The sequence below is a fragment of the Spermophilus citellus genome, assembly GCF_964194105.1.
Source record: "Spermophilus citellus genome assembly, chromosome: 3".
Lineage (NCBI taxonomy): Eukaryota > Metazoa > Chordata > Mammalia > Rodentia > Sciuridae > Spermophilus > Spermophilus citellus.
The window spans coordinates 16,122,363-16,145,904 of record NC_138184.1 but is presented as its reverse complement, the minus strand read 5'-3'; the positions used below and the strand labels follow the sequence as shown (position 1 = coordinate 16,145,904).

Below are 23,542 nucleotides of genomic sequence, written 5' to 3'. Positions count from 1 at the left end.
CAGGAGGATCAAAAGCCAGCCTCAGCAACTTAGCAAGACTCTTCAGCAAAATAAAAAGGGTTGGGGGTGTGGCCCGGTGGTTAACAGCTCTTGGGCTCAAAAAAAAAAAAAAAAAAAGATGAAAAAGAGAGATGGGGTAGGTCTCTCTCCCCTGTGAGAGTCCACCTTCTTCCAGTGCCACTCCTAGTGGCAATTCCAGGTGAATCCAGAATAGGTGTTCCAGCAGACCCTTGTGCCCACCATTAGGGCAGCACCATTTACAGTGGCCAGAGGACTGAAGGACCAGTGTGATCATCTCAGGGCGGAGGTCCATCCACATAGGGAAGGTAACTCAGCTATAAAGGGACCAGGCCACAACAACGATGAAACTTGAAATCATGACGCTGTGTGACAAAAACCAGGCCCAAAAGGCCACAAGGGTGTGACTCCCTTGACGTGAGACATCCAGTCCAGAGACAGAACGGGGGCCTGCCAATGTGGTGGGGGTCTCCTTTGGGGAGATGAACGTGTCCTAGAGGGAGACGGAAGCCCTACATTTTGAATGTCCTGAGCGCCGCGGGGCAAGTTCACGGTCAATTTTCTGTTGTGTGAATTTCACGTTTATTTGTTTATTTTTAGTACAGGGATGGAGCCTGGGGGCACTCCGCCACGGAGCCACATCTCCAGCCCTTTTAAAGACGTTCTCAGTTCTGAGACGGGGTCTCCCCAGGTTGACGGGGCTGATCTGGAGTCAGGACCCTCTTGCCTCAGCTCCTAAGTCGCTGGGATCACAGGTGTGTGACGCAGGCCTGGCTCGCCTCAGTCGAGACAGGCACACACAAGCCCACCAGGGGACTTGGCGGAGCACTGTGCGACTGGTCACTGTGGCAGAGCAGAGATTGGGAGCCACCCAAACGGGGGAGACCAGAGTCGTAAACTGAATGACACCACGCCCTCTGGGGCTGGCCAGTTTCATGGGTCCCTGCCCGCTCTGTTGGGACGCACCCTCCTGAGATAGGTGCGTGTCACACAATCAGGGCAGGGAAATTAGGCGGTCACTCCCAAGAAAAATGCCTCCTGTGTTTTAAAAGGTGCCGGCCTTACTCAGGACCCAGGAAAACAAATTCAAGGCAGCATGAGGTACCATGTTCCTGCCGCTTATCAGATGGGCCAGAACCCAAGCCTCGATAAGCCAGTGTGTTGGAGGTGGCAGCAGATGGTGGCATTCAGACAGCAGCTCCGGGAGCTCCGGGCTTGCAGATGGCACCCACACCATCAGCCCCATGGCCACACAAGACTCTCTGGGGGGACCAAGGCCACCAGCCCTGCACACACATGGATGGTGGGGACACTGCCATCGGCTTTGATCTTCTGTGGGGCTATGGCTTCCTCCCCTCCCCCCAACCCACTGTGAAGTCAGGAAGGTGCCTCAGCTCCAGGGTTCCCCTCTTTTTTTTTTTTTAACATATGAAGAAACTGAGGACAGGAGGACGGGAGGGAATATTATAAATGGGGTTTTGAGGTGTGAGTAGGAGCTTGCAAGATAGGGAAGTGCCTCCCCGCCCTGGCATAGCCAGCCATCCCCCTCCTCTTCAGACAAGGAGGGAGGATCAAAAAGTGCAGGGCAAGTCTCAAGCCACATCCTGCTTCCTGTTTCCTGTTTCTGAAACTCCATTTGGTGCAGGCTTGGTTCCTCTCAGGTTGTAGGATCCCTCAGGGTCAGACTGAGTGACAGTCCCCAGGTGCCTGTCAGGACCCAGGACCATCTGCTGAGCTCAGACCTGCTCCCCGGCACTGTCCGTTACCACATCTACCCCAGGCCCCACCAGGCCACTCTGCTCCCCCCCTCCTGGCACTCTGTGTACTCAGCTTCCCCGAGGCCACCATGAAGGGGGTTACAGATGAGGACACCCAGGCTCAAGCCGCTCATTCAAAGTCAGTGATGGCCGTGTCGCTCTGGACCCAGGCCCCTGCTCCCAAGTCTTTCAGCTTCCAAGAACTTTTCTTGCTTACAGCTGCGCCCCCTGCCTGGCCCACCCCGGAGATCAATTAATGTTCATGTATTGACTAAAAATCGCTTTCTCATGGAGCTCAAACTCTGCCTGGGGTGCCCCGCCCGTCTTATAAACTCCTGCTCAAACATCAAAGCCCCATTTATGAAAACGCTCCCTAGGACATTTTCTTAACTCCTTGGGAAGAGCTCTGGGTGCCCCAATCTGGGCTCCTGTAGTCCTTGTCCCTCCCACTAGCCCAGTTCTGAGCCGGTGGGTCCTGGGTCTGGCTTTTGTCCCTCGAAAGCTTCTAGGATAAGCAAAGTGCAAGGTGTGGGGCGAGATACCCTAGAAACACCAGGCCGCACACATGCAGCCCCGTCCCTCTCCACTCCAACTGTATGAAGGCGACACTCTGGAGCAGGATAAGGTCTCCTTTTTTATTTTGTTAGAAAATAAAGTGTTTATTCGAAGAACATTAAAAGGCCAGGACCTGGGGTGTTGGCGGGAGGAGGCCGGTCTCGGCTCAGCCGGGCTGGCGGGGGGGGGCTCCTCTCCAGAGTCTGGCCTCGGGGGGCGGGGGGCGGCCCGGCTCCCAGCAGGAGGGGGGTGGTGAGTGGGCACCTCGGTCCCGGCTCAGCAGCTCACCAGGTACATCCCTGTGGCAGTGGGGACAGTGAGGGGGGCCTGACCTTCCGGTTCCCTCGGTGTCCCCCCGTCCAACATTCCCATGGTCTCTGCCTCGGGTCCCAGCAGCCCCTTGTGGGACAGGAGGACCAAGTGGGGGTAGGGGTGGGATCTGGTTTCCTGCCCTGGGTCTTTCCAAGGACGCCCCCGGGGGTCAACCCGGCCCCTGTTTCTCCCTCTTTATTTGCAGTGCTGGGCGGGGACAGGGACCCCAGACCCACTGGGCAGCCCCTGGCCCCTGAGCCAGACCCGAGCCCTGCTCCTTCCTTGACTTCTTCCTTTGGGGCCCTGACCCCCCAACCTACTTCCCCAATTTTGGGTCTCCTGGCTCCCAAACCTTCAAACGCCCCCTCCTGCCAAATTCCTCCCAGCAGCCCGGCGAAGCAGGTGACAGGGCCCAGTGGGGCCTGGCACGGTCCCAGCTCCAGTGCCTGGTGGCAGGTGACGGTACCTGTGGCGAACCTCCTCTTCACCAGTGACATGCGGTAGCCATTGCCCACCAGCTCCAGGTCCACGCCCGACAGAGTGGCCCCCTCACTGGTGAACTGTGCGGCCACAGGGCTGGGCGTGCTGGGCCCAGACACGGGCTCCCAGCTGGCAGAGAGGTGGCCAGCGCCTAGGGAGGCCTGAGGTGAGCTGCCCGCGGCCCAGCGCGGTCCCACCATCCCTGCGCTGGAAACCCTTTGCTCTGTGGCTCATCTGCTCCGCCCACCTCCTCTTGCACCCATGCACCCTTTTCTTCTGGCCCCGCTGGTTGACACAGCAGTCCTACCACAGGGTCTTTGCATCTGCCATGCCCCCTCCCCCTGGGTTGTCTTCTTCTCCCACATTTTTCAAGCCCACTTCTCACCACTAGCATTCTCCCCAGTCTGAATAAGTGCCTCCCACCTGGGATCTCCCCGTCCTTCATGCACACCCATAACTCACCTGCTGCCTCAGACACATCTGGAAGCTTCCACATGAACCGTTTCTCCTCCAGGCTCCTGGCAGTGAGAGAAAGTTGGTCAGGTCTTCACCAGAGAAGATGCTAGAAGCCCGTGGGCACAGTTTGGCCACTTCCTGGTCCCCTGTGTGACCCCCACAGGCCCACTTCCCAGCCTCGCCTCTGTTTCCCCATCTGTGAAAGGGGTGGGCATGGAGCTGCTGATGCCCAACAGCACTTTGAAAAGGCGCATTCAATCCTCCTGCACAGCAGGTTCTGCCTTTTGTGCAAAACGAAGGTGGGCCCGGGCCACGGTTCAGGGGTAGAGCACCCACCGTGTGCCTGGGGCCCTGGGTTCCAACCCCAGCACCGCAAATAAATAAAAAAAATAAATTTAAAAAGGGGTGGGGGGCCAGACTGGCAGCTGCACCAGGAATGGGTGGGCAGTCGGGTTTTGGTGTGGCCTCCGACAAGCCGAGGAGCCTCCGTGCCTGTCTCCCTCTCCATAAGTGGGGAGGTGAAAGGCCACACCTGGGGCTGCTGAGGACCCAGACCTCCCGGCAGAGGCCTGCTCACGCCTGGTGTGGAGGAAGCTCCCTCAGAAATCATTTGTTTTTAAGTTCATTGTTTTGCTTGTTTGTTGGCGGTGCTGGGGTGGACCCCAGGCCCCTCGCATAGGAGGCGCCGGCTCTGGCGCTGAATTTCTTTTTGAGATGGGATCTCTTGGTGTGGCCCAGGCTGGGTTCAAATTCCTGTCTCGGCCTCCACATAGCTGGGACCGCAGGTGGGTGCCACTGTACCCGGCTCCAAAATTATTTAAATCATCCCCAGTTCTAAGCAAGGTAGGCGCCGTCAGGGGTCCTTTGGCTGGACCTTTGGCTGCCACAATCCTGGGTGCTATACAGGTCCCCACGTGGGAGAGGACGGGAGGGGAGGGCAGGGCTGGGCTGGGCGTCGGTCGGCCTCCTACCAGGTGGCAGCAGGCTGTAGGCGGACATTGGTCACAGGCTCCCCCACGGGCAGCAGGATCTGGACGTTGGTGAGCGGCGTGGACACGGCCGTGGCCCCAGCGCGGTAGTTGTACTCCACCGAGACCTGGGTGAGCGAGGCCGCGCACTGCCAGTGGACGCTCAGCTGCAGAGGCAGGGACTGGGGGCCGGGGCGGGAGAACTGGGGGGACAAAAGCAAGAGAGACACAGCTCTGGTTTATGTCCTGCCACCCCGTGACCTTGCCTCGCCACCCACCATTCCACCACGCTGACAGCACCACACACATATCTTCCAAGGACCCCAGGCCGATGCAGGAGAATTTAGTGTATTACACTATGTGTCCAGCAGAGGGCAGGCGAGCACCTCATTTTAACAAAATCGGCCAGACAAGTTCAAGTCCATGGTTCTGGGGTGGGGCCTCTTCCAATTTGCATAATTGTACCATCAGCACCAATGGGGGAAGGCCCCCCAGGGCGCGGCGAGGCCCCACCCTGGCTCCGGGCCCACCTGGTATCGCAGCAGCACCACGTTGTAGTAGGAGGCCGTGGGGTTCTGCTCCGCCTGGCGCTGCAGGGCCTCGGTCAGAGCTGCCATATTGAGCCAGAAGTCTTTGGTGTCCGGGTCGCTCTGGGAGGGGTCACTGTGCAGACAGGGACTCATCACCCCCAGCCCTCAGGAAATGCCCTCCCAGGGCTTTCTTCTATGCCAGTGGCTCCCTAAAGACGTGATTTCTTGTCCCACCCTCCGCCCAGGAAAGCCCTACTTGGGCTGGAGGTGAGGGCAGTAGAGGAGTCAAGGAAAGCAAGGTTCAGAGAGGGCAAGCAGCTTATCCCAGGCCACACAGCAAATCCCAAGAGGCAGAGTAGAAATTCAGAGCTCGGGAGCCGCTGACCCCCCAGTGTAAGGCCCCTTTCCACTGGGCGTGCCCAGTACCTGAAAAGCAGGTCAGCACTGGGCTGGAAGTGCTCGATGGGGGCCGTGTGCACGAGCCTGAAGCTGAGGACGGGTGGGGGCGGGGTACCGTTGAACACTCGCATGATACCAGCAGGAAAGGTCATGGTCAGCTCCCCAGTGACTCGAGCCAGGCAGCTGGGGAGTGGGGGACGTGGTGGCTCAGGGCTCTGCCTGGAGCCCTATCCCCCTCCCCTGGGTCCACCACAGCTGGGGGTTCCCAGTCCCCAATCCAGCAAGGCCCCTCCCGTTTGCTTTTCTCCTAGACCAAGACCTCAAGCCACAATGGCTGCGTGGTGCAGCGGTCCTCAGACTGGGCTTGGGTCAAACACTCTCCTCCTCCTTGTGGTGTGACAGGAAGGTCCTTCCTGCTGATCCACCCAGGGACGTCGGACCAGGACCAGGCTCCGGCTCCCCAGCTCACCCCACCCGCCCCTGACTGGGCACGGCTTCTGGTCCTCTCAGCCTGGTGGCACAGTGGCCTTGGGGAGCCCTGCTCCGACGCCCTCAGGGGCTCCCACTGCCCACCAAGGCTGAAAATTGTGTCTGCTACTTCCCAGACACCAGCCTTGGAACCCTCCAGGTATCCTCCCCGACCTTGTCACACCTGGAGCTGTGGCCTCGGAAGTAGGCGTGGACGTACTCCGTGAAGGCTGTGGCCACAGGCAGGGCATCCTGGGAGCCGAGGACCACAGGGCTTGGGCCCCGGGAGACTCCTGGGGTGGCGAGGAAGAAACGGTCACATGGATGCGCACAGGCCCTGACGACCCACCCTGCCACAGCCACCAGCTACCGCCCAGACCAGAGACAGGGTTCCTGAGGCTGGGGGCCAGAGCTGCCCCACATACCGTGTCCTGTCTGGGAGGGGAAGCCGGGCCTCTCCGAGGTGATGCTGGGGGCGGAGGAGCCCAGTGGGGAGGGGCTCAGGGGCCGAGACTGGAGGAAGGACAGGGGTGGGGGCTAGAAATGGAGGCCAAGAACCACCCAGGCCACTCCCAGCCAGTTCCTGTCACATCCTCACTTACCAGGTCACCGTTGCTCCGGGTGAGGGGGCAAGACACCTTTCTGGAGCGTGGCCTCCGGGGTGGGGCAGCGAGGCCCTCCCTAGAGGTGCCATCGGCGGGTGGGGGCACCAGGTCTGGGAGGAGCGTGGAGAACAGGCCCAGATGAGCCACCGCCCTGGGTCTCACTCTGGGTCTCACCCTGGGTCTCAGGGCCCCCCCAGGGGCAGGGACTCAGCCACAAACAGGGGGAGAAGGGCTTCAGGAAGACGAAGCCTGGAGTTGGGTGGGTACCACCCACAGCCCGAGCCTCCAGACACTGGCAGCCAGACAAGGGCGAGCGCCTCAGGGGGTGGGCAAGCAGGGCTGGGGGCCACGGTCAGCAGCTATGACACCCACTTCCAAGGGTGAGGGCCGCCTAGGTGACCTGGGTCTGCATCTCACCCTCCTCTGTTAACTAACGGGGCACGTGTGGCCCCTCAAACTGGCTCAGCCAGGTTCTTTCCCATGGAGCGCATCAAGGACACTGGCCAGCAGCGCTGGGGACAGTGTGTGGTCAGAGCTACCTCTGGAGCCTGGGGGGCCACCCCTGCCTGCTCCCTTCCTCCACCTGTCCTCGAAACCCTCTGGCCCTACCTGCTCAACCCCAGGCTCTGCTCCCTGGGTGGCCTCCCTCCCGGCTCTGATGACATCTTCACACAGCTGTGACATGCCACCCTTGCCTCACCCCCTCCTGTGGCCCCCTCCCCACCTGGCTGGCCACCTGGCTGGCTCTTCTCCACCCTTACCCGAGGCCGCTCTTCCTTCACCTTCCCTCCCTCCCAAGCTGCCAGAGGGAGCATGTGACCCCAGAGTCACGCATGTCCTGTGCTTCCTCCATTCGAAGCCCTGCAGGGCGCCGCTTCCTCAAGGAGCATGTCACAGTCCTCCCAGGCGCCTCCTCCCGCCCCCCCCCCGCCTCTCCCTGGGGGTTCCTCAAACGTACCCAGCAGCGCCCGGCCCCTCCCCCCCTCTTTCCAGGCTGTGGCGACACCTCCCAGCAGCCCCGCCCCCATCCAGGGGCCCCGCCCATCCTCACTGCCATCAAATCTTAGCGCAAATGTCCTCCCCCCCCCCCAGGCCTCCACCCAGCACCCGTCATCCCCTGCCTTGTTAAATATCGACCTCGTTATCACCCCTGTAGAGGTGGGGGTCACCTCATCCCGCCTGTGTCCCCAGAAGTCTGATCAGGCCCTGCCTACAGGGGGCACTCAGTCCCCTCCAATCTCAGGGACAAAGTCACTGGACTCACCTCCTCCGGCCTCCAGTCCCCAAGGGCCTGGCGATGGTGCCAGGCGCTGCGGAGAGTCGGGTGGCGGTGGGGGCCGTGTTCCCCTGGGTTCAGGGGGCTGTGCCCTATAGGTGGGCGGGCTCTGCGGGGTGTCCGGGCGGGGGACCCAGGAATCCGGGGAGGGGCCGGGTGCTGCATGGGAAGGAGAGTCGAGGCCAGAGTCTTCCACGTTTTCAGGTGACGAAGAGGAGAAAGGGGAGGGGCTGGAGGTGAACCCGAGGCTGCTGGAGCCTAGGGGAGCCAACAGACGGTCAGCGTCGGGCCCGCCCACACGGAGTCCCCGCCCACACGGAGTCCCCGCCCACCCTCCTTCAGGCCGCACCCACGGGGCGGGAAGGTGGGTTCCCATTCTCGGTTGTCCATCTCCCTAATGTCCTCTCCACTGTTACCCACCACTGTTACCCAGACCCAAGCACAGACCGCCACCCTCTAGTCTGTCCCACTGGAAAGCGTTCATCAGCTATAGCCCCGCCCACTCACGTGACGACCCCGCCCACTTATGTAAAGGTGCCCATCTTCTATCCTAGGCCGCCCCTCAACAGACCAGCCTACCTTCCCATTGGCCCCGTCTTCCCTCCATCCGGCCTATCCTTGGCCCCACCCATCCCCTTGCTAGCCACGCCCACACCCCTGTTCCCATCACCTGTAAAATCTTCGTGGTCAAAGGCTGACTCCAGGGGTGGCCCAAAGAGATTCTTGGATACCTGCTCATCCAAGGGCAGCTTTTCTGCACAGCTGTGGACCAGGAGGCCAAGAGGGGCGGGGGTCTATTGGCTGCGTGCCTTGTCTCCCACCCAGAGCCTTTGCGAGGTCTACTCTGTCCTGAGCGGTTCCTGCAGTTGTACCTATGGCCACTTCCTACTCCTCCTCGGGTTCAGCCCAAATCCAGCCCTTGGGAAGCCCCCATCCCAAGTGAAGTCACCCCTTTCTGTCTGCAGCGCATGGCGGCCTGAGCTTCTCCACAACACTTATGAGCACACTTAATTCATTTGCTGGTCATTTTAATGAGCCACTAGAATGTGACTGAGAATAGAGACCTGTCTTGGTCACATACCCCAAAACCCGCACGGGGCAAGTATACAGAAGGTGCTTCATAAGCCAGAGGCACAAGGCAGAGACAAGGGGAGGAGGCAGGGGCGGCCCACACCTGCCACACCAGTTGGTTCCATGTCCCACCTTGTGGAACCTACCTGCTGGTCCTTGGGGCAGACCGAGGCCTCTGTGGTTTCCCAGCAGCGTCCCCTGTGGGAGATACCCCCCTTGAGCCTTCCTGTCACCCTGCCTGCAGCACTGCTCACTGCCCACACCACCACCCTGAGACTCAGGAGAATCAGAGGTTCAAGAAGGAGCCAAGCCAACCTGTCTCCAAGTGTGGGCTCTTTTCCTAGCCCCAGCTTCTCCTTTCAATTTTCTCTTTCTTTCTTTTTTTGATATTTATTTTTTTTAGTTACAGTTGGACACATACCTTTATTATATTTATTTATTTTTATGTGGTGCTGAGGATCAAACCCTGGGCCTCATACGTGTGAGGCAAGTGCTCTACCATGAGCCACAGCCCCAGCCCTCCTTTCAATTTTCATTTAATTTATTCTTATTTTACAAAGGAGGAGACTGAGGGTCAGAGTGGTTAAGCAGCCTGCCCCATGTTACAGCAGAGCTGGGGTTCAAATTCACACCCAAATCCAGGACCAGCTTTCCCTCCAAGCGTTCTTACCCAAACCAAGACAGAAGGCTACTCACGTGAAGAATGGCGTTTCATGGTGCCCTGTGGACAAACGAGGCAGGGTCAGGCACAGGTGCATCCAGCCAGCCCTGCCGCACACCCAGAGCAACCCTCCCACAACTCACCCCTGGGCCTGGAGGTAGGATGAGGCTGCCCGCTGTGGCCCTGAGCTGTGCCGCTGCAGCCTCGGGGTTACAGGATGGAGCCCGGGCTGGTGCGGGCTTGATGTGCACGTGGAACTTCCGGGGCTCCTCATCGTCAAAGTCAGAGTCACTAGACGAGAAACGAGAAGGCTCGGCCGTGCTTAGGCCTCAGTCAAGGAGCCAAGCAGATCCTAGCAGCCCTCAGATCCCATCCTGTCCCTCCTGCTCAAACGTGTAGAGACCCCGCACAGTCCCTCTGCTCACACTACCTGGCAAACTCCTATTCAGCCGCAAAACCTCAACACTGGTGCCCCTTCCTCCAGGAAGCCCTTGGACTCTCCTTCTGGGACAATCCAACCGCCTCTCTCACTCTTGCCCATCCCTGACCCCACAGAACAGCTGTTTACATCTGGACCGGTTCCCTCCACGACAGAGGCCCTATCCAGGGTGGACACAGGGGCGGTTGCTAGTGGTAGCCTGGACAGAGCTTTGTCCCTGCTGTGCCAACAGTGGTTCCCAGGGACATCAGAAGGATATTGTTCTGGGTCACATCAGGTCGGACGGTGAAACCTTCTTCATCCACCTCTGGACACATCTGGGGGTGGAGAGTGATGAGGTGGGTCCCCCTGATTGAACTTTCCCCTCCGGGGCCTGGCTCTGACCCACACTACCTGCCCCTTCCCCTGGTGTGTGGCAGGTTCCAGGGGCACGCTGAAGTGTCGTGGGGTGTCAGTCCCTCCCACGTGGCCCACAGGTGGGATCTGAGCCCAGCCCCAAGCTGCACTCCCTGGGGTTCCCACCCTGCCCAGTTTCACCTGGGATTCAGGTGAGAACAGACCCCGCCCACCTGCAGTCAGCCCCTCCCAAGCCCCTCCCCGGCACTCACCCCTGAATCGGGTTCCAGAAAATCTCTGGGGAGGAAGGGAGAGGTGTCAGCGTCAGGGCCCCTGGGACCTGGGGCGCCTGAACTACCCGCCTAGGCCAGCCCTGGGGGCCGTGGGACCTGGGGCTTGCTCACGGTGGGGAGTCTGGAGTCAGCCATCAGGACGTGTGTTTAAGCAGCCTGGGAAGGGAGGCCGCTGGAGCTGGACTTCAGGGCTGGCCTGAGAAGTCCAGGGACGTGGGGGGTATCATTGGCAAGGCCACGACAGGGCTGGCATCCTGGACCGGCCGGGGCTGGGGTAATCCTTGGCCACCATGGGCCAGGAAGCCCCAGGCCTGGCCTTGGTGCATGGACAGACTCCAGCCAGGTTGGGCTTTGGCTCCGTGGCGCTACCCTGGGGCAGAGGTTCTCGTGGGCCAGCCTGGGGAGAGGGAGTCCTGGGCTAGCCTGGGATAGGGGCTACTCTGAGCTACCACAGAGGTCAATGGGCAATACTGGGCTAGCGTGGGATAGGGAGACTCCTGAGTGGGGGATTTCTGGGCTAGCCTGGACCGGGACCAGGCAGGGCCTTCCTCACACGGCGGCTCGAGGCTCCCGCTCCCGCCGGCTTAGTCCTGGAAGGCGGAAGGCCTTGGCTCCCCGCAGGCGTTTCATTGCTGAGGGCAGATGGAGGTGGCTGAGCGGGGCGGGTGCCCCCTTCCCAGGCAGGTCCCCCCCTCACCCCGCGGTCTAGCCTGGGCGACCAGGCCCAGACGTACTTGCCTTCCTGCAGCGTGGCCGCACTGTAGCTCTCGAAGTCCAGAGGTCCTGAGACAGGGAGGTGGAGGTGGGCGGGCCTGGCACCGGTGGCCAGACGCTCTCGGCCACACGGCTTGGGCCCGCAGTCAGTCAGGTAGGTAAAAGCGGAACAGCCCAGCCAGGGCGTGGGCGGGTGGGCTCAGGGGCTGCTCTGCCACTGGCTGGGTGGTGCCACCTGAGCCATCTAGACACTTGCAGCATTTCTAGGTGGAACTTGGGTTGGGTCAGGGGATTGACCAAGATGGGCCTGGACACCCAGAGGAGGAGCTAGGACTCCCAAGATGATGGGGAGGCAAGGGGCGTGTGTGAGGGCGGCAGACCTGGGGCCAATCAAGGGCAAGAATGGGCGGCCACATAAGGAGGGGCGGCCTGAGCAGGGCCTGAGCCACAGAGACAACAAGGAGGAAGGACAGGCCTCACTGGCTGAGTAGACTTGGGGACAGTGACGTGGTAGTGGACACCTACTGCGTCAGATCACCGAGCATTGTGAGAATTACTGTGAGTATATTCTCATCCCCACTTTCCAGGTGAGGAAACTGAGAAGTGAAGACACATGTCCTAGGTCACACAGCCAGCAAGGAAGAAAGGACCCAAACCAGGTCTGATTCTCAAACTTGCCCTCAGCTCCTCTCAGCCCCCACATCTGGGCTTTTCCAAATTCGTCTTTTGCTCAACAACACTCAATAGCTCCCTGGGGCCCTTGGGGTGGAGTCTGAACTCTGAGCGTGGCTTTCAAGGCCTCTCTGGAATCTTCTAGACAGACACACCAGACCAGCCATCAAATTCTCTTCCTACCTATCTGGAAACTTGGAATTGTCACCAGCCATTTTTCTGATGAAGAAACCAAGGCCCAGTCTCCCGCCTCTTTCTCTGCAGCTGTGGTCCCCAGCCTGGCCGCCATCTCTGCGGACTCACCTGGCTTCTCCTGGCCCGTGCCCTTGCTCTCAGCAAACTTCCTGAGCAGCATCTCCACGGTGACGTTCTCTATGTTCTGCTTAAATTCCTCGTGCACCTGGGTGGGTGGGAGGGCAGGGTGTGTGACTGGCGGGGTCCTCTTGCCCAGCACGGGCCCCAGCCTCATCCTGCACATCAGCCGGCGTCACCTGCCCAATCTGTACGTGAGTGTCCTCCACTGAATGTGCGTAGGAGCCCAGCAGCGCCTTCATGTGTCGCAGGTGGGTCTCCTCCATGGCTTGGAAGCGCTGAGGCAGGAAGAAAGGAGTGAATGGAAATGTAGAATGGCCATGTGACCAATCAGAACCTCCCAGCTCTCTGGCCTCAGTGATTGATTAGAGAAAGAACCAATGAAAGTCTGCCCTAGGACTTTAGCTGGAACTAGGAGAAAAGATGCTTCATTCCTGAGCCAAAGAATTATTGGGATACAAATGGGGGCAGCTGGCAGCCACTTTTCTGTGTGCACACACTGTACATGTGAGTATGTGCACATGTACACACACACACACATACACACATACACGCCGGCATGTCTAATGTCTGCCTGGGGGTCAAGTCCCCAGGGAAGAAGACTGACTAGAGAATCAGAGAGACACAAGCTTTCTGCCAACACCATTTGGGCACCTGAATCCATCCATGCCTGAAGCCTCCACACCCCCTCAAAAAAATTCTTCAGTTCACTGACCCTAAAAAATTCATCCATTTAAATAAACATTTCTTTCTTTTTTGGTATGGGGGATTGAACCCAGAAGTGATTAAGCCACATCCGCAGCCCCCCCCCTTTTTAATCTTCTTTAGAGTCAGAGATTCACTTAGTTGCTTAGGGCCTTGATAATTTGCTGAAGCTGGCTTTGAAATCACAATCCTCCTGTCTCAGCCTCCCGAATCACTGGGATTACAGGTGAATGTCACCATGCCAGGCTTAAATAAAAGTTTCTATCACTTGCAACTTGAAAAAGAATTCTTATTCTGAGTCCTGAGATTCTAGTCTACTCTTGGTCCATGTGGGTAGATGGAGACCCAGAGAGGTGCAGTAACTTGCAAAGTAACACAGCTCTTGAGGGACAGAGGCTGGGTGGCCTTCCAGCCACCAAGGAATCTCAGGAGATACTTGGCTTCTGATCTTTGCCCTTCTTCAAAAATCTCCCCAATAGAATGGAAATAATAATAACAGCCTAGGGAGTGGCTTCCGTGTCCCTGGTACTAGTTCGAAAACTTCAGAGTTGCTCATTTAACCTTCGCTGCTCTATGAGGCAGGCACTATTAGAGTCTCCGTTTTACAGATGGGGAAACTGAGGCACAGGATAATTTGGCTTCTGAAATAATGTCAACGACAATAATAGGTCTTAGGCCTACGACCCTAAGCACCCCAGGACGGGGTCGGTCGGGAGGTGTCCCGGGCCAGGGACGCGCAGCCCTCGGGGTGCGGATCTCTGGGGCCGGCTTCCTACCAGCGCCGAGTCCAGCATCTTGTGCTCGAAGTCGGCCCGGGCCGAGTTGTACTTCTCCACCGCGCGCCGCAGGCTCTCCGCCGCCTTCTTGGTTTTGGTTTCTGCCTAGGAGGCACAGGGAGGGGATGGCATTGGGATGGGGACACACAGAGGACTTTCCCAGCCCAGACTTGTCACCTGGCAGGTGGGTTCCTGGGGTACCCAGGGCTCAGGGGTCACACGCAGGCCCAGTGACCACCTCTGTGCGACACATTTTCGTTCTGACCAGGCAGCCCCAAGGCCCTGCGGCAGATCCCTCAGACCCACGCGCTGCAGCGGCCGCCACCTGCACACCTTGTCCATCTCTTTCTGGCTGGTGTTCTCTCTGCGCAGGCGCTCCTGGTCCATGCAGCGGCTCAGGTAGTTCTCGCGAGACTTGGGCAGCAGCTGGCTGACGCCCGAGAGCACCTGCACTGCGTCCAGGGTGCCTAGCGCTTCCTCCTTGCACTGTAGGGGGTGGGGAAGGGGCGCGTGGGTGCCACCTGTGCCCAGGCAGGGACCGTAATACTCTGAGTATTTTATTTGTCCCAGAGTATTTTGGCGGGGCCTGGTGGCGCTCGCCTGGAATCCCAGTGGCTCGGGAGGCTGAGGCAGGAGCACCGCGGGCTCGAAAGCAGCCTCAGCAACTTAGGCCCGGAGCAACTTTGCGAGACCCTGACTCTAAGTAAAACGAAAAGGGCTGGGGATGTGGCTCAGTGCTTAAGCAGCCCGGAACCTAATAATAATAATAATAATAATAATTGCAAGTTGAAAACACTGTACATGGGGACTGTATCGATTCCACCCAACCCACCTGCACCCTGGCTTAGCCACAGGGCACACTGTGGGGTCCCCGTTTCATGGGGCTAACAGGTGCTGTGCTCCCTGCAGCTGCCCAGCTTCACAACAGAGGATCGGAACTAACTAACCCAGAGAAAGTTCCGAATTCACAGTTCCAAGTTCTATTTCTACTGAACGCAGGTCACTGCTGCACTGTTGTGAAGTTAAAAAAAAAAAATCGTACGCCAGCATTCTAAACCGGGACCCTTTGTAAGTGCAAAGAATTTTTTTTTGTATAATGACAAACTTGAGAGGTGTGGGATCCTGAATTTAAGGCTTGGATCACCCAAGATTCTAGTCCTTTGGGTTTTGTTTTACTTATGTTTGTTTTTGGTACCAGGATTTGAACTCAGAGGCGTTTAACCACGGAGCCACATCCGCAGCTCTTTTTATTACATTTTTATTTAGAGACAGAGTCTCCCTGAGTTGCTTAGGGCCTTGCTGAGTTGCTGAGGCTGGCTTTGAACCCGCGATCCTCCCGAGACGCTGGGATCACAGGCGTGCACCCGGGTCTAGGTTTTTAAGTCTAGAAATGTTAGGTATCAAGCCAGACACCGTCCAGGGCTCTGTCTGTACAGAATAGAGAGCCAGTGTGCTGGGCTTGTCCCCGACCTGGACTCTCCTTGTAGCCCAAAACCAGCTTGAGACACTATGCACAGGAATGAGCGAGGCTGTGTAGCACTGGAGTCTGCATGTCACAGTCTCCACGCGGCAAAGGACAGCATCCGCTCCGAGCAGAGCAGAAGCCTCTCGGGCTGAGGCTGGCCACTGCCTGCAGCCCAGGGTCCCCACTGAGCCCCGCTCCCTCCCCCTGCTGCTGCTGGGCTCTGAGCGGGAGTTCATCAAGCCCAGGGGGGTCGGGTGTGTGGAGGTGGCGGGCATCTGGGGGCACCCCCAGGGTCTGGAGGCCATAGGAGGCCTGGGACCCAGAAGCGCTGCCCCGCCCCCCGGACGCACCCTCTTGTGGGCCTTGAGCTGCTCCTCCCCGTAGCGCAGCACGTCCTTGATGAGGTCCTGCAGCTTCCGCGTCAGCTCCAGGTGACACAGTGCCAGCTTGTCGGAGGAGACTCGGAAGACCTCCCAGAGCGGGGCGAAGGTCCTGGGGGCAGGCCGGGGTTACCCCCAGGGTCCGCGAGGACCCACCCCGCTGAAGTCCCCGCACACAGGGCAATGGCCTCGGCTGCACATCTCCTGCGGGCCTGGCCCTGCGAAGCCTCGCTCATCTTCATTAATATATCTATATTTTTTAATTTTCCAGGGTTGGGGACAGAACCCACAGCTTCCCATGCTAGGCGGGCGCTCGGCCACTGAGCCCCATTCTTAGTCCCAAAGCTACAACTTAAGTCCTGTCCGCGGACCCAGGAGTCCTTCCTGGGCGTGGCACAGTCCCCTGGTCTCCAGGCCCCAGCTGATTATTCCCACTGGGTGAGACTCCAGGTGGGCAGACTAAGTCCCCTGTGGCCTTTGCCCCTCGCAGGGGCTCCTCCAGTGCTCCCCCACACACACCTTCTCTCCCTGCTGCCTCCGCCCCAGCCCTCCCCATCGTGTGGCCCCACAGCAACCACAAGGAACTTTGCGAATGCCCAGGGACCACATCACAGGTGGCTTGTGCCTGAGGTCCCTATGGCCTGTCCACCTCCACTCCCCTCTCCCCCATCATTCCCTCCTCACCCCCCAGGCAGCCGGGTGAGCCTCCTTGCTCTTCCTTGCACAGGCCATGTGTGCTGCTGCCTCAGGGCCTTTGCACTGGCGGGGCCACCTGCCTGGGTCTCTGGCCCTCAGACACTCCCAGGGCCAGCTCCTTCTGCACATTAAGGCCCGGGCTCACTGCAGCTGAGTCTACTCCAGAGGAAGTGCCCACCCTCTCACCATCCTACTTCGTTTCCTGCCTAGCACTTCTCACTCAGGGAAAGGACTTGGTTATGTGTGAGTTTAACTTGTGTCTCATGGGACATGGGACAAAGGTCCCATGGGCTGTAGTTGTCTGGCACACAGAAGGTGCTCAGCAAATACATGTGCAATGAACACATGAAGAAGCCAGAGAGTGAACTCTACACGTCATGTGACGTCAGTGAAGACACATCCACCCCGGAAGGCTCCCGATGCCCCAGGCCCAGCGCCCTGGTGACCCCTGCTCCACTCACCCCACGGGGGTCCCGTTGCTGGCCAGCTTGGAGAGTTTCGCCATTGCCTTTGAGTATGTCTCCTCGATGGTGGCTCTGGGTGGGAGCACAGCGGGGCGGGGCGATGGCGGAGGTTCTTTCGGGGCACCTGGGAGAGCAGTAGCCCTGGACCTCCGCTTCCCCATCCCCAGTGTCTAAGCAGTGGCTCTCAAGGAGGGCATTTTGGAAATTTGGGCAAGAGATCCGTTTCCACTAAGCAATGCCCTTGGCCAACATCAGCAGTGTTGGTAGCAGCGGGAGGAAAAATATTGGAGCACATAATGGGCACCGAGTGGAGTGCTTCATATGGTTTGTTTCACTTAATTGCAGGAGAAAAGCTCATTTTTCCTTTTTCCCTCTGGGCAGATCCTGCTAAATGCCGCCTCATGTCTAGTCACATCTTCCTTCAAACAAAACCTCAGTTTTCCGGGGCATCAATATATCCACTTAGAAGCTACCCCAGGGGCTGGGGCTGAATGGTAGAGGCTTGCCCAGCATGCGGGAGGCACGGGGTTTCACCCTCAGCACCACATTAAAGAAAGAAAGAAAGGTATTGTATCAATGTATAGCTAAAATAATAATAATAATTTTTTTAAAAAAAAGGAATACCAGCTGTATACAGTGGCGCATGCCTATAATCCCATCGACTTGGGAGGCTGAGGCAGGAGGATGGCAAGTTCAAAGCCAGCCTCAGCAAAAATGAGGCGCTAAGCAACTCAGGGAGACCACGTGTCTAAAAAAAGTATTAAAAGGGCTGGGGATGTGGCTCAGTGGTTAGGTGTCCGCATGTGTGTGTTGGAATGTGGACTATTCTAGCATATGTGTTTTCATTCATCATCCTCAAGGCGTGAGATGGAGTTTAAAAATCCCCCCATCCAAGTAGGTTCTATCATCAGAAGGGAGGCTTTAGAACCAGGGTGGTTATTGTTTAAAAGGGGACGTGGAGTTCACAGGGCCCAGAACCATTGGTCTCAAGGGTCCTCAAGACCCTTTGGTTCCTCGAGGTCCCGGGAATTTGGACCTGGCGGGTGGGGGAGGGTACCTGGCAAGGCAGGTGCAGGACCTGAGGGGAGGTGGGCGGGACCACAGGGGGGGTGGTTCACATGGCTGTGGGCGTGGCCACATGGTAAGTAGGGCTTGGGGACCTCACCTCTCCCGGATGAAGTCAGCCAGCTCCTTGGTGGAGACGGGCCCCTGCTTCACGCTGTGGTACAGCACCTCAAAGCCATGATTTTTCTCACCCTGAGGGGATGGAGGTGAAGATTAAGAAAGTTGCCTAGCAACGGGGGCAGGGCCAAGGAGCAGGAGTCCATCCCTGGCTTGAGCCAATCGGTCTGTCGCACTTCCCCTTGGCCCCAGTTCCTGGACTTTAAATTGAACCAATCAGAAAAAAGCCTGGGGTTTTGGGCCTGTAGTTGACAGAAGGAGAATCTCAGTTGTTCTTTGTGTCTCTTTTATCTTTGGGTCCTGGTCTTTCTGCTTCTGTTTGCCTCAGTCTCGGTAAGGTTTTCCCCCTCTGATTTTTCTCTCTCTCTCCATCAATGAGGAATAGTGGTGACAAAAGATATTAGAAGCCAAGAGAAAACCATGAGCCTTAGAAAGATGCTGAACGACAAGGAATCGAGTAACACGTGTGTTTAGTCAAGTTGCTGGATGGAACCAAACCTGAAAGCCACATTGCCACACAGCTGTCCAGTTTTATAAGCCAATGAATACAATCCCTGTTGTTTAAGTCACTGTAGTTGTGTTTTCCATTCTTTTCAACATGGAAACTCCCTCTTTGAGGCTCAGGTCAGGGCCTGGGTCTGAGTTCTTTCTCAGGACCCAGAAAAGCCCAGCACAGGGTGAGGCCCAGAAAACACAAACTTTTGAGAATTTTGAATCAGTGAACAAATGTTATTTTGCTGTAAACAGTTAGTGCTGGTGGGAGCTGAGCCTCTACCCTGCGCCTACTGATGCCTCACCCAAAACCTCTTTCCTCCGAGTTCTGGGGCTGTCACTGTCCCTCATCCACCTCTTTCATGGGAATGAAGGTTGATCTCCGTCAGGGTCCCCAAAGCCCCCAAAGCAATTCTAGTTTTTGCTAATTCTCTGCTACTTAACATTTTAAATCTCTTTCTTCTCCAAACGCATTTATGTAAGGGCAACTTTTACTGCTATTCAAAATAGGACACTGGGACCCCTTTCCATCTGAAAGTATAGGAAAAATGACTTGACATTTTTGGGGTGTGTGTGGGGGAGATTCTGGGGATTCTCAGGGGCACTCCATCACTGAGCCACACACCCAGCCTTATTTTGCATTTTCTTTAGAGACAGGGTCTCACTGAGTTGCTTAGCGCCTCACCATTGCTGAGGCTGGCCTTGAACTCAAGATCCTCCTGTCTTAGCCTCCCTAGCCACTGGGATCACAGGCCTGCACCACCGTGCCTGGCAGGTGATATTTTAATGCTAGCCAGATCCTGTCACCTGTGAAGGGTGCCATGTCTGAACACTGAACTGTCTACTCAGAAGGGTGTTACGCTGGGGTCTGAGGGAACTTGGAAACATTTTAGCACCGATGATGCTTTGTAATCAGGACGGAAAGATGAGGTGGAGAGATCCAAGCCTTCTTTCTGCCTGTCTCTGTCTCTCTCTCTCTGTAGTGTTGGGGAGGGAACCCAGGGCCTTGCACAGCTAGACAGGGCTCCTCCGCCTGGCCCCGCCCCGCCCCCGTGCCACTTAATTCCCAGTAGAAGTCCCTGGACCCTCCCTCTGGCCACAGTGGGCAGTGTCTTCCGTTCACCTGCCCAGTCACCTGGAAGCTGGAAGACTGGTCAGAAGTCCTGCTAGATGACCCTCCTGCTGCACACACGGGAGACTGAACCAGATTTAGCGAATGAGCAAAAGCTAGAATTGCCTTTGGGGCTTTGGGGACCCTGACGGAGATCCACTTGGTTCATCCCGCTGAGAGGTGGCTGGCTCCCCGCCCCAGCTAACACGGAGCTACCCAAGACTGGAGAGGGACAGAGGCAGCCTCAAGCCCAAGGCTCCCGACAGCCACCGCTCACTCTAGAATCACTGATGGCTCTGGTCAGTGGTCCATCAGCTGCTCAAGTTCAAGTTCCCTTGGATTGGAATTGCTTTTCCAGCCTCAGCTCCTGGTTTCTTCCCGCCTCGCCAGGAAGGCAGTAACCGATGCAGGGACACGTGGTCCCTTCGCACCAGCCCTGCACCCGGCCAGCCCCGCCCACCTCAGTCCTTCCCAGCCTCCAGATCCTCCCGCCAGCCCCGCCCACTTCACTAGGGCCCTTCCAGACCAGCCTCCTCCCAAGCTGCTCAGAACCCCACTTCCCCAGGCGCTCTGGTTGTCCCTCCAGCTTCCTGTCTAGACCTGTATTTTCAGGCTCCAGTGCTACACCCCCCTTACATGCACTGAGTGTCTTAGAGTTGGTGACTTCGCCTCTCTGGTTCTCAGTTCCTCCTCAGACAGTGACAGCGCCCAGCTCACCCGGGTCTTGGTGAGGGGGGCTGGCACAGCGCTGGGCAAGGGGCCTCCTGGGTCATACTGAGGGCTTGGCAAACAGCCGCAGCAGGGCTCACGGCCCCCCGGGGATCCTCGGGTGAGGCTGCTCCAGGCACTGTCACCCAGGCCAGCATCTGGGCCTGACTGGGAGCCAACCACTGGCCTGGTTCCCAGGGCTGGCAAACCCCCAGCAGTGTCTGCCTTCCTCAGAGTGGGCTGGCAGTCGAGGGTCCTAGGGGGGCTGTCTTGGGTGTGTGTCTCCTTCAAGAACCTCTGGATCCCAGGATTTCCCCAGTGCCTACTGGGGCAGGACCTTCCCATCACAGCTTGATCATGGCCCTCTCCTGCTCACACTTCCCCCATGGCTCCCTAGTGCCCTCCATGCCTCTTGCCTTGCCTGGCTCAAGGAGACTGATGCATCCCTGTCTGTCTTGATCACCCCTGATGAGAGAGTCTCCTTTGGACTACCCAGAGCCTCAGCCCTGCCCAGCCTGTGTGGGGGCTCCAATGCAAGCCACTGATTGAAAGAAGCATTACTAAGGGCTGGGGTGTGGGTCAGTGGTAGAGCATTTGCCCTTCAGGCCCACAGCCCTGGCTTCAATTCCAGTACTAAAAAAAAAGACCTCGCTGGAGTCTGGAAATTTCTGTCATGGACAGGGTGTCCAAGGCACTCCCGTGTCCCAGGAAGATGGAATTCCAATGCCCTTTCCCACACGGGGTAACTGGGCTGGGGGAGGCAGAGTCGCCTGGCCAAGGCTCCCGCAGAACCAAATTCCAATCCGGAGCTCAGAGCTCTGGCGCGGGAGCTGGGGTGTCTTTAGGTGAGGGTGGTTTCTATTTTTTTTTCTTTGCTCATCTGAATTTTCTATGGGGAGTCTGCGCACTTTGTGCAATTAAAAAGGACTTAAAATAAATGTAGGTGCCTCGTACATTAAAAGACATCTTAAATAGATGTAGGTACTGCTGTCAGGGCTCTAGCTTCTGATGCTCTAACCATCGACCCCCTCCCACAGAGGTCCTCATGGGGGCTCAGAGACACAGAGTCCCCTGGGTCACACAGCCATTCAAAGGCAGAGCTGGGGAGTCAGACCCCTGGGGAGAGGGTGCAGGTCAGACATCGCCCCCAGGTGGCAAGAGGGTCTGGTCCCTTTAAGAAAGTGAATGCGGGTAAGAGGAGCCCCAGCTGGGGGGGGAGAAAGGAGGGAGCCTGCTTGTTGCCAGGGGCAACTGGTTGCCTAACAACAGGCTTCCTCTGGCAAGCCCAGGCCTGCAGTTGAGGAAGGGGCTTTCTGCAGGCCCCTGGGGCCTCTCCTGAGGCTCACCCTCCTTAGCCACCTCTGCAGGGGGCATCCTGTTCTCTGAGCTGGCCACCAATGTCACACCTCTGGGCTTCCACCCAGCCTGCCCCTTGGCCCGGAGGACACAGCTGCACGCTGGCCGCTCCCCGGGTGCCCCTGAGCTGGGCTTGCCCTGGCCCTGCAGTGGGGGGTGTCCGGCTGACTCGGTGTCCCCTAGACTCGAGCTCCTCTCTCGGAGCTGGACGAAGGCTCTTGGGGGCCCCAGGGCCTTCCAGAGCAGGGGGTCATGGGGCCAGAGGGAGGGAGTCCTCTCCATCCTCCGTCCTGTTCCCATCCTGGGTGGGGAAGGAGCGCAGGGGACACAGGGGTCAAGCCAAGAAAACTCCCTAACTCTCCGGGATGGGAAGGGCATGGGAACCCCCGGCTGGAGTGACCCCGCGTCCGGCGCGGTTGGTGTCCTGAGCCTGCACTTTTTTGCTGGGCAATTTCAGCTACCAGATTCCTCCTCTGGGCTGTGGCTTCCTGACTTGCCCAAGGTCACAAGGTCTGTGAGGTCTGAGGGTGTGGATTCTAACCCAGCCTGACTCTTGCTGCTTTGACTTCTACCTGCAGCAGACCCTCTTCCCTGCCCACAAGACATTCAGTCTCCCCATCTCCATAAAAGTCCATATGGCCCTGCCCAGAGCCCCTACCAAAATAAGAGTAGGTCTTACCCAAAAATGTTCCCCAAAGTACGACATCCTGATGGCCTCTATGGAGACCCCTGCAGGCCCCCTCCGATACCTGTCTGAAGAAAAAGGCAAGTTTGAGCCACACAGTCCTGACAAGTGCAAGCCCCAGCCCGAGTAGGGGAAAGTGGGAGGTGGGAGAGGCGGATGTCCTGAGGCTGGGCTGAGGTGGGGACCAGGAGTGGGGGGCAGTGGTGGTGTCTGAGATGACTGGGCTCTGGTCCTGCAGCCCCTAGTCTATGAACAGAACTGAACGCAGATGCCCCAGTCTCATGGGGTCGGGTCTGCACTAGATGGAGGAACAGGTGGGGAGCTCAGGTGGGGAAGGAAGGGCACAGAGCTCTGGGTTTGAGCAGGTGTAGGAGTTCGTGCGCAAAGGTGGGAGTGGTAGTAGGTAAGCTCAGCCCAGGCGGAGACGGTCAGGCCCAGGTCAGAGACAGGAGAATCCAGTCCCCTCTGAAGAGGGAAAGCCACTTGCCAAGGTCCCGCAGCAGGAAATGACGGCAGGCTTGACCCTGCCACGGCGGAACCCAGACCTGCCCTCAGATGCTCACGGCTCCTGTGGGAAGAGAGTCTGGTGGGGAGGGTGCTGGGGTCCCTGGAGTGTCCCTGAAGGTCCCCCTGAGGTCTCGAGTCCCTCTTCACAGTCCCCCCACAGGCTCATTCAGCAGGGCGAGCTTGCGTCCCCTGGTGACCCCCTGCCAGCGGCCCTTGGAGGCCAGTGCGCACTGTCCTCTGAGCCACTGTCCAGCCCCAGGCCTTGGTTCCCCTCTGCAGCCCATGATGGGCGCCCGCGAGGGTCTGGCTGGGGAACCCCGGCTCTGCACGGGGCTGGGCCTGGCCGCCCAGTGGGGGAGGGCCGCAGGGTGTCCTTGGCGTGTTCTGAGACCAGGCTGGTCACTGGAGCCTGCAGGCCTCATCCATAATTCATGACCCCACGGGCAGCTCGGCAGCAGCTGGGAGCCTGGGAGGCACGGTGGCAGCGGGGACAGGGCAGGGTCACTGCAGGCTGGGGAGGCGCCCTGGGTCCCACCAGGAAAGGACTGAGCAGGACACTGGGCATGGCTGCCCCTCTCTGAGCCTCAGGTGACCCATCCAGCCCCGGCCCCTGGTCCTCGAATGTCTCTCAGCACCCGCCGAGTGCCCGCTCCGACCAGGGCAACGCCAGGACCTCTGAGATGACAGCTCTGA

At 58.4% G+C, this 23,542-nt stretch overlaps 1 protein-coding gene across 1 annotated transcript; it reads right to left on the bottom strand.

Annotated features, from left to right (window-relative positions):
- Positions 1–2,469: 2,469 nt before the first annotated feature.
- FCHO1 (FCH and mu domain containing endocytic adaptor 1) lies at positions 2,470–22,886 on the bottom strand. The gene is made up of 27 exons (XM_081287700.1): positions 22,826–22,886; positions 22,337–22,406; positions 17,974–18,065; positions 16,806–16,880; positions 15,619–15,760; positions 14,137–14,289; positions 13,804–13,908; positions 12,502–12,600; positions 12,314–12,410; positions 11,363–11,407; positions 11,178–11,256; positions 10,604–10,628; positions 10,256–10,312; positions 9,700–9,879; positions 9,592–9,616; positions 9,042–9,093; positions 8,495–8,586; positions 7,813–8,082; positions 6,546–6,658; positions 6,369–6,456; positions 6,128–6,236; positions 5,503–5,658; positions 5,077–5,209; positions 4,550–4,749; positions 3,585–3,640; positions 3,109–3,273; positions 2,470–2,629 (listed from the first exon to the last, which is right to left on the bottom strand). Exons 2-27 carry the CDS (start codon positions 22,361–22,363, stop codon positions 2,607–2,609), a joined length of 2,658 nt encoding a protein of 885 aa, XP_081143826.1. The 5' UTR covers positions 22,364–22,406; positions 22,826–22,886; the 3' UTR covers positions 2,470–2,606.
- Between the last annotated feature and the right edge of the window lie 656 nt (positions 22,887–23,542).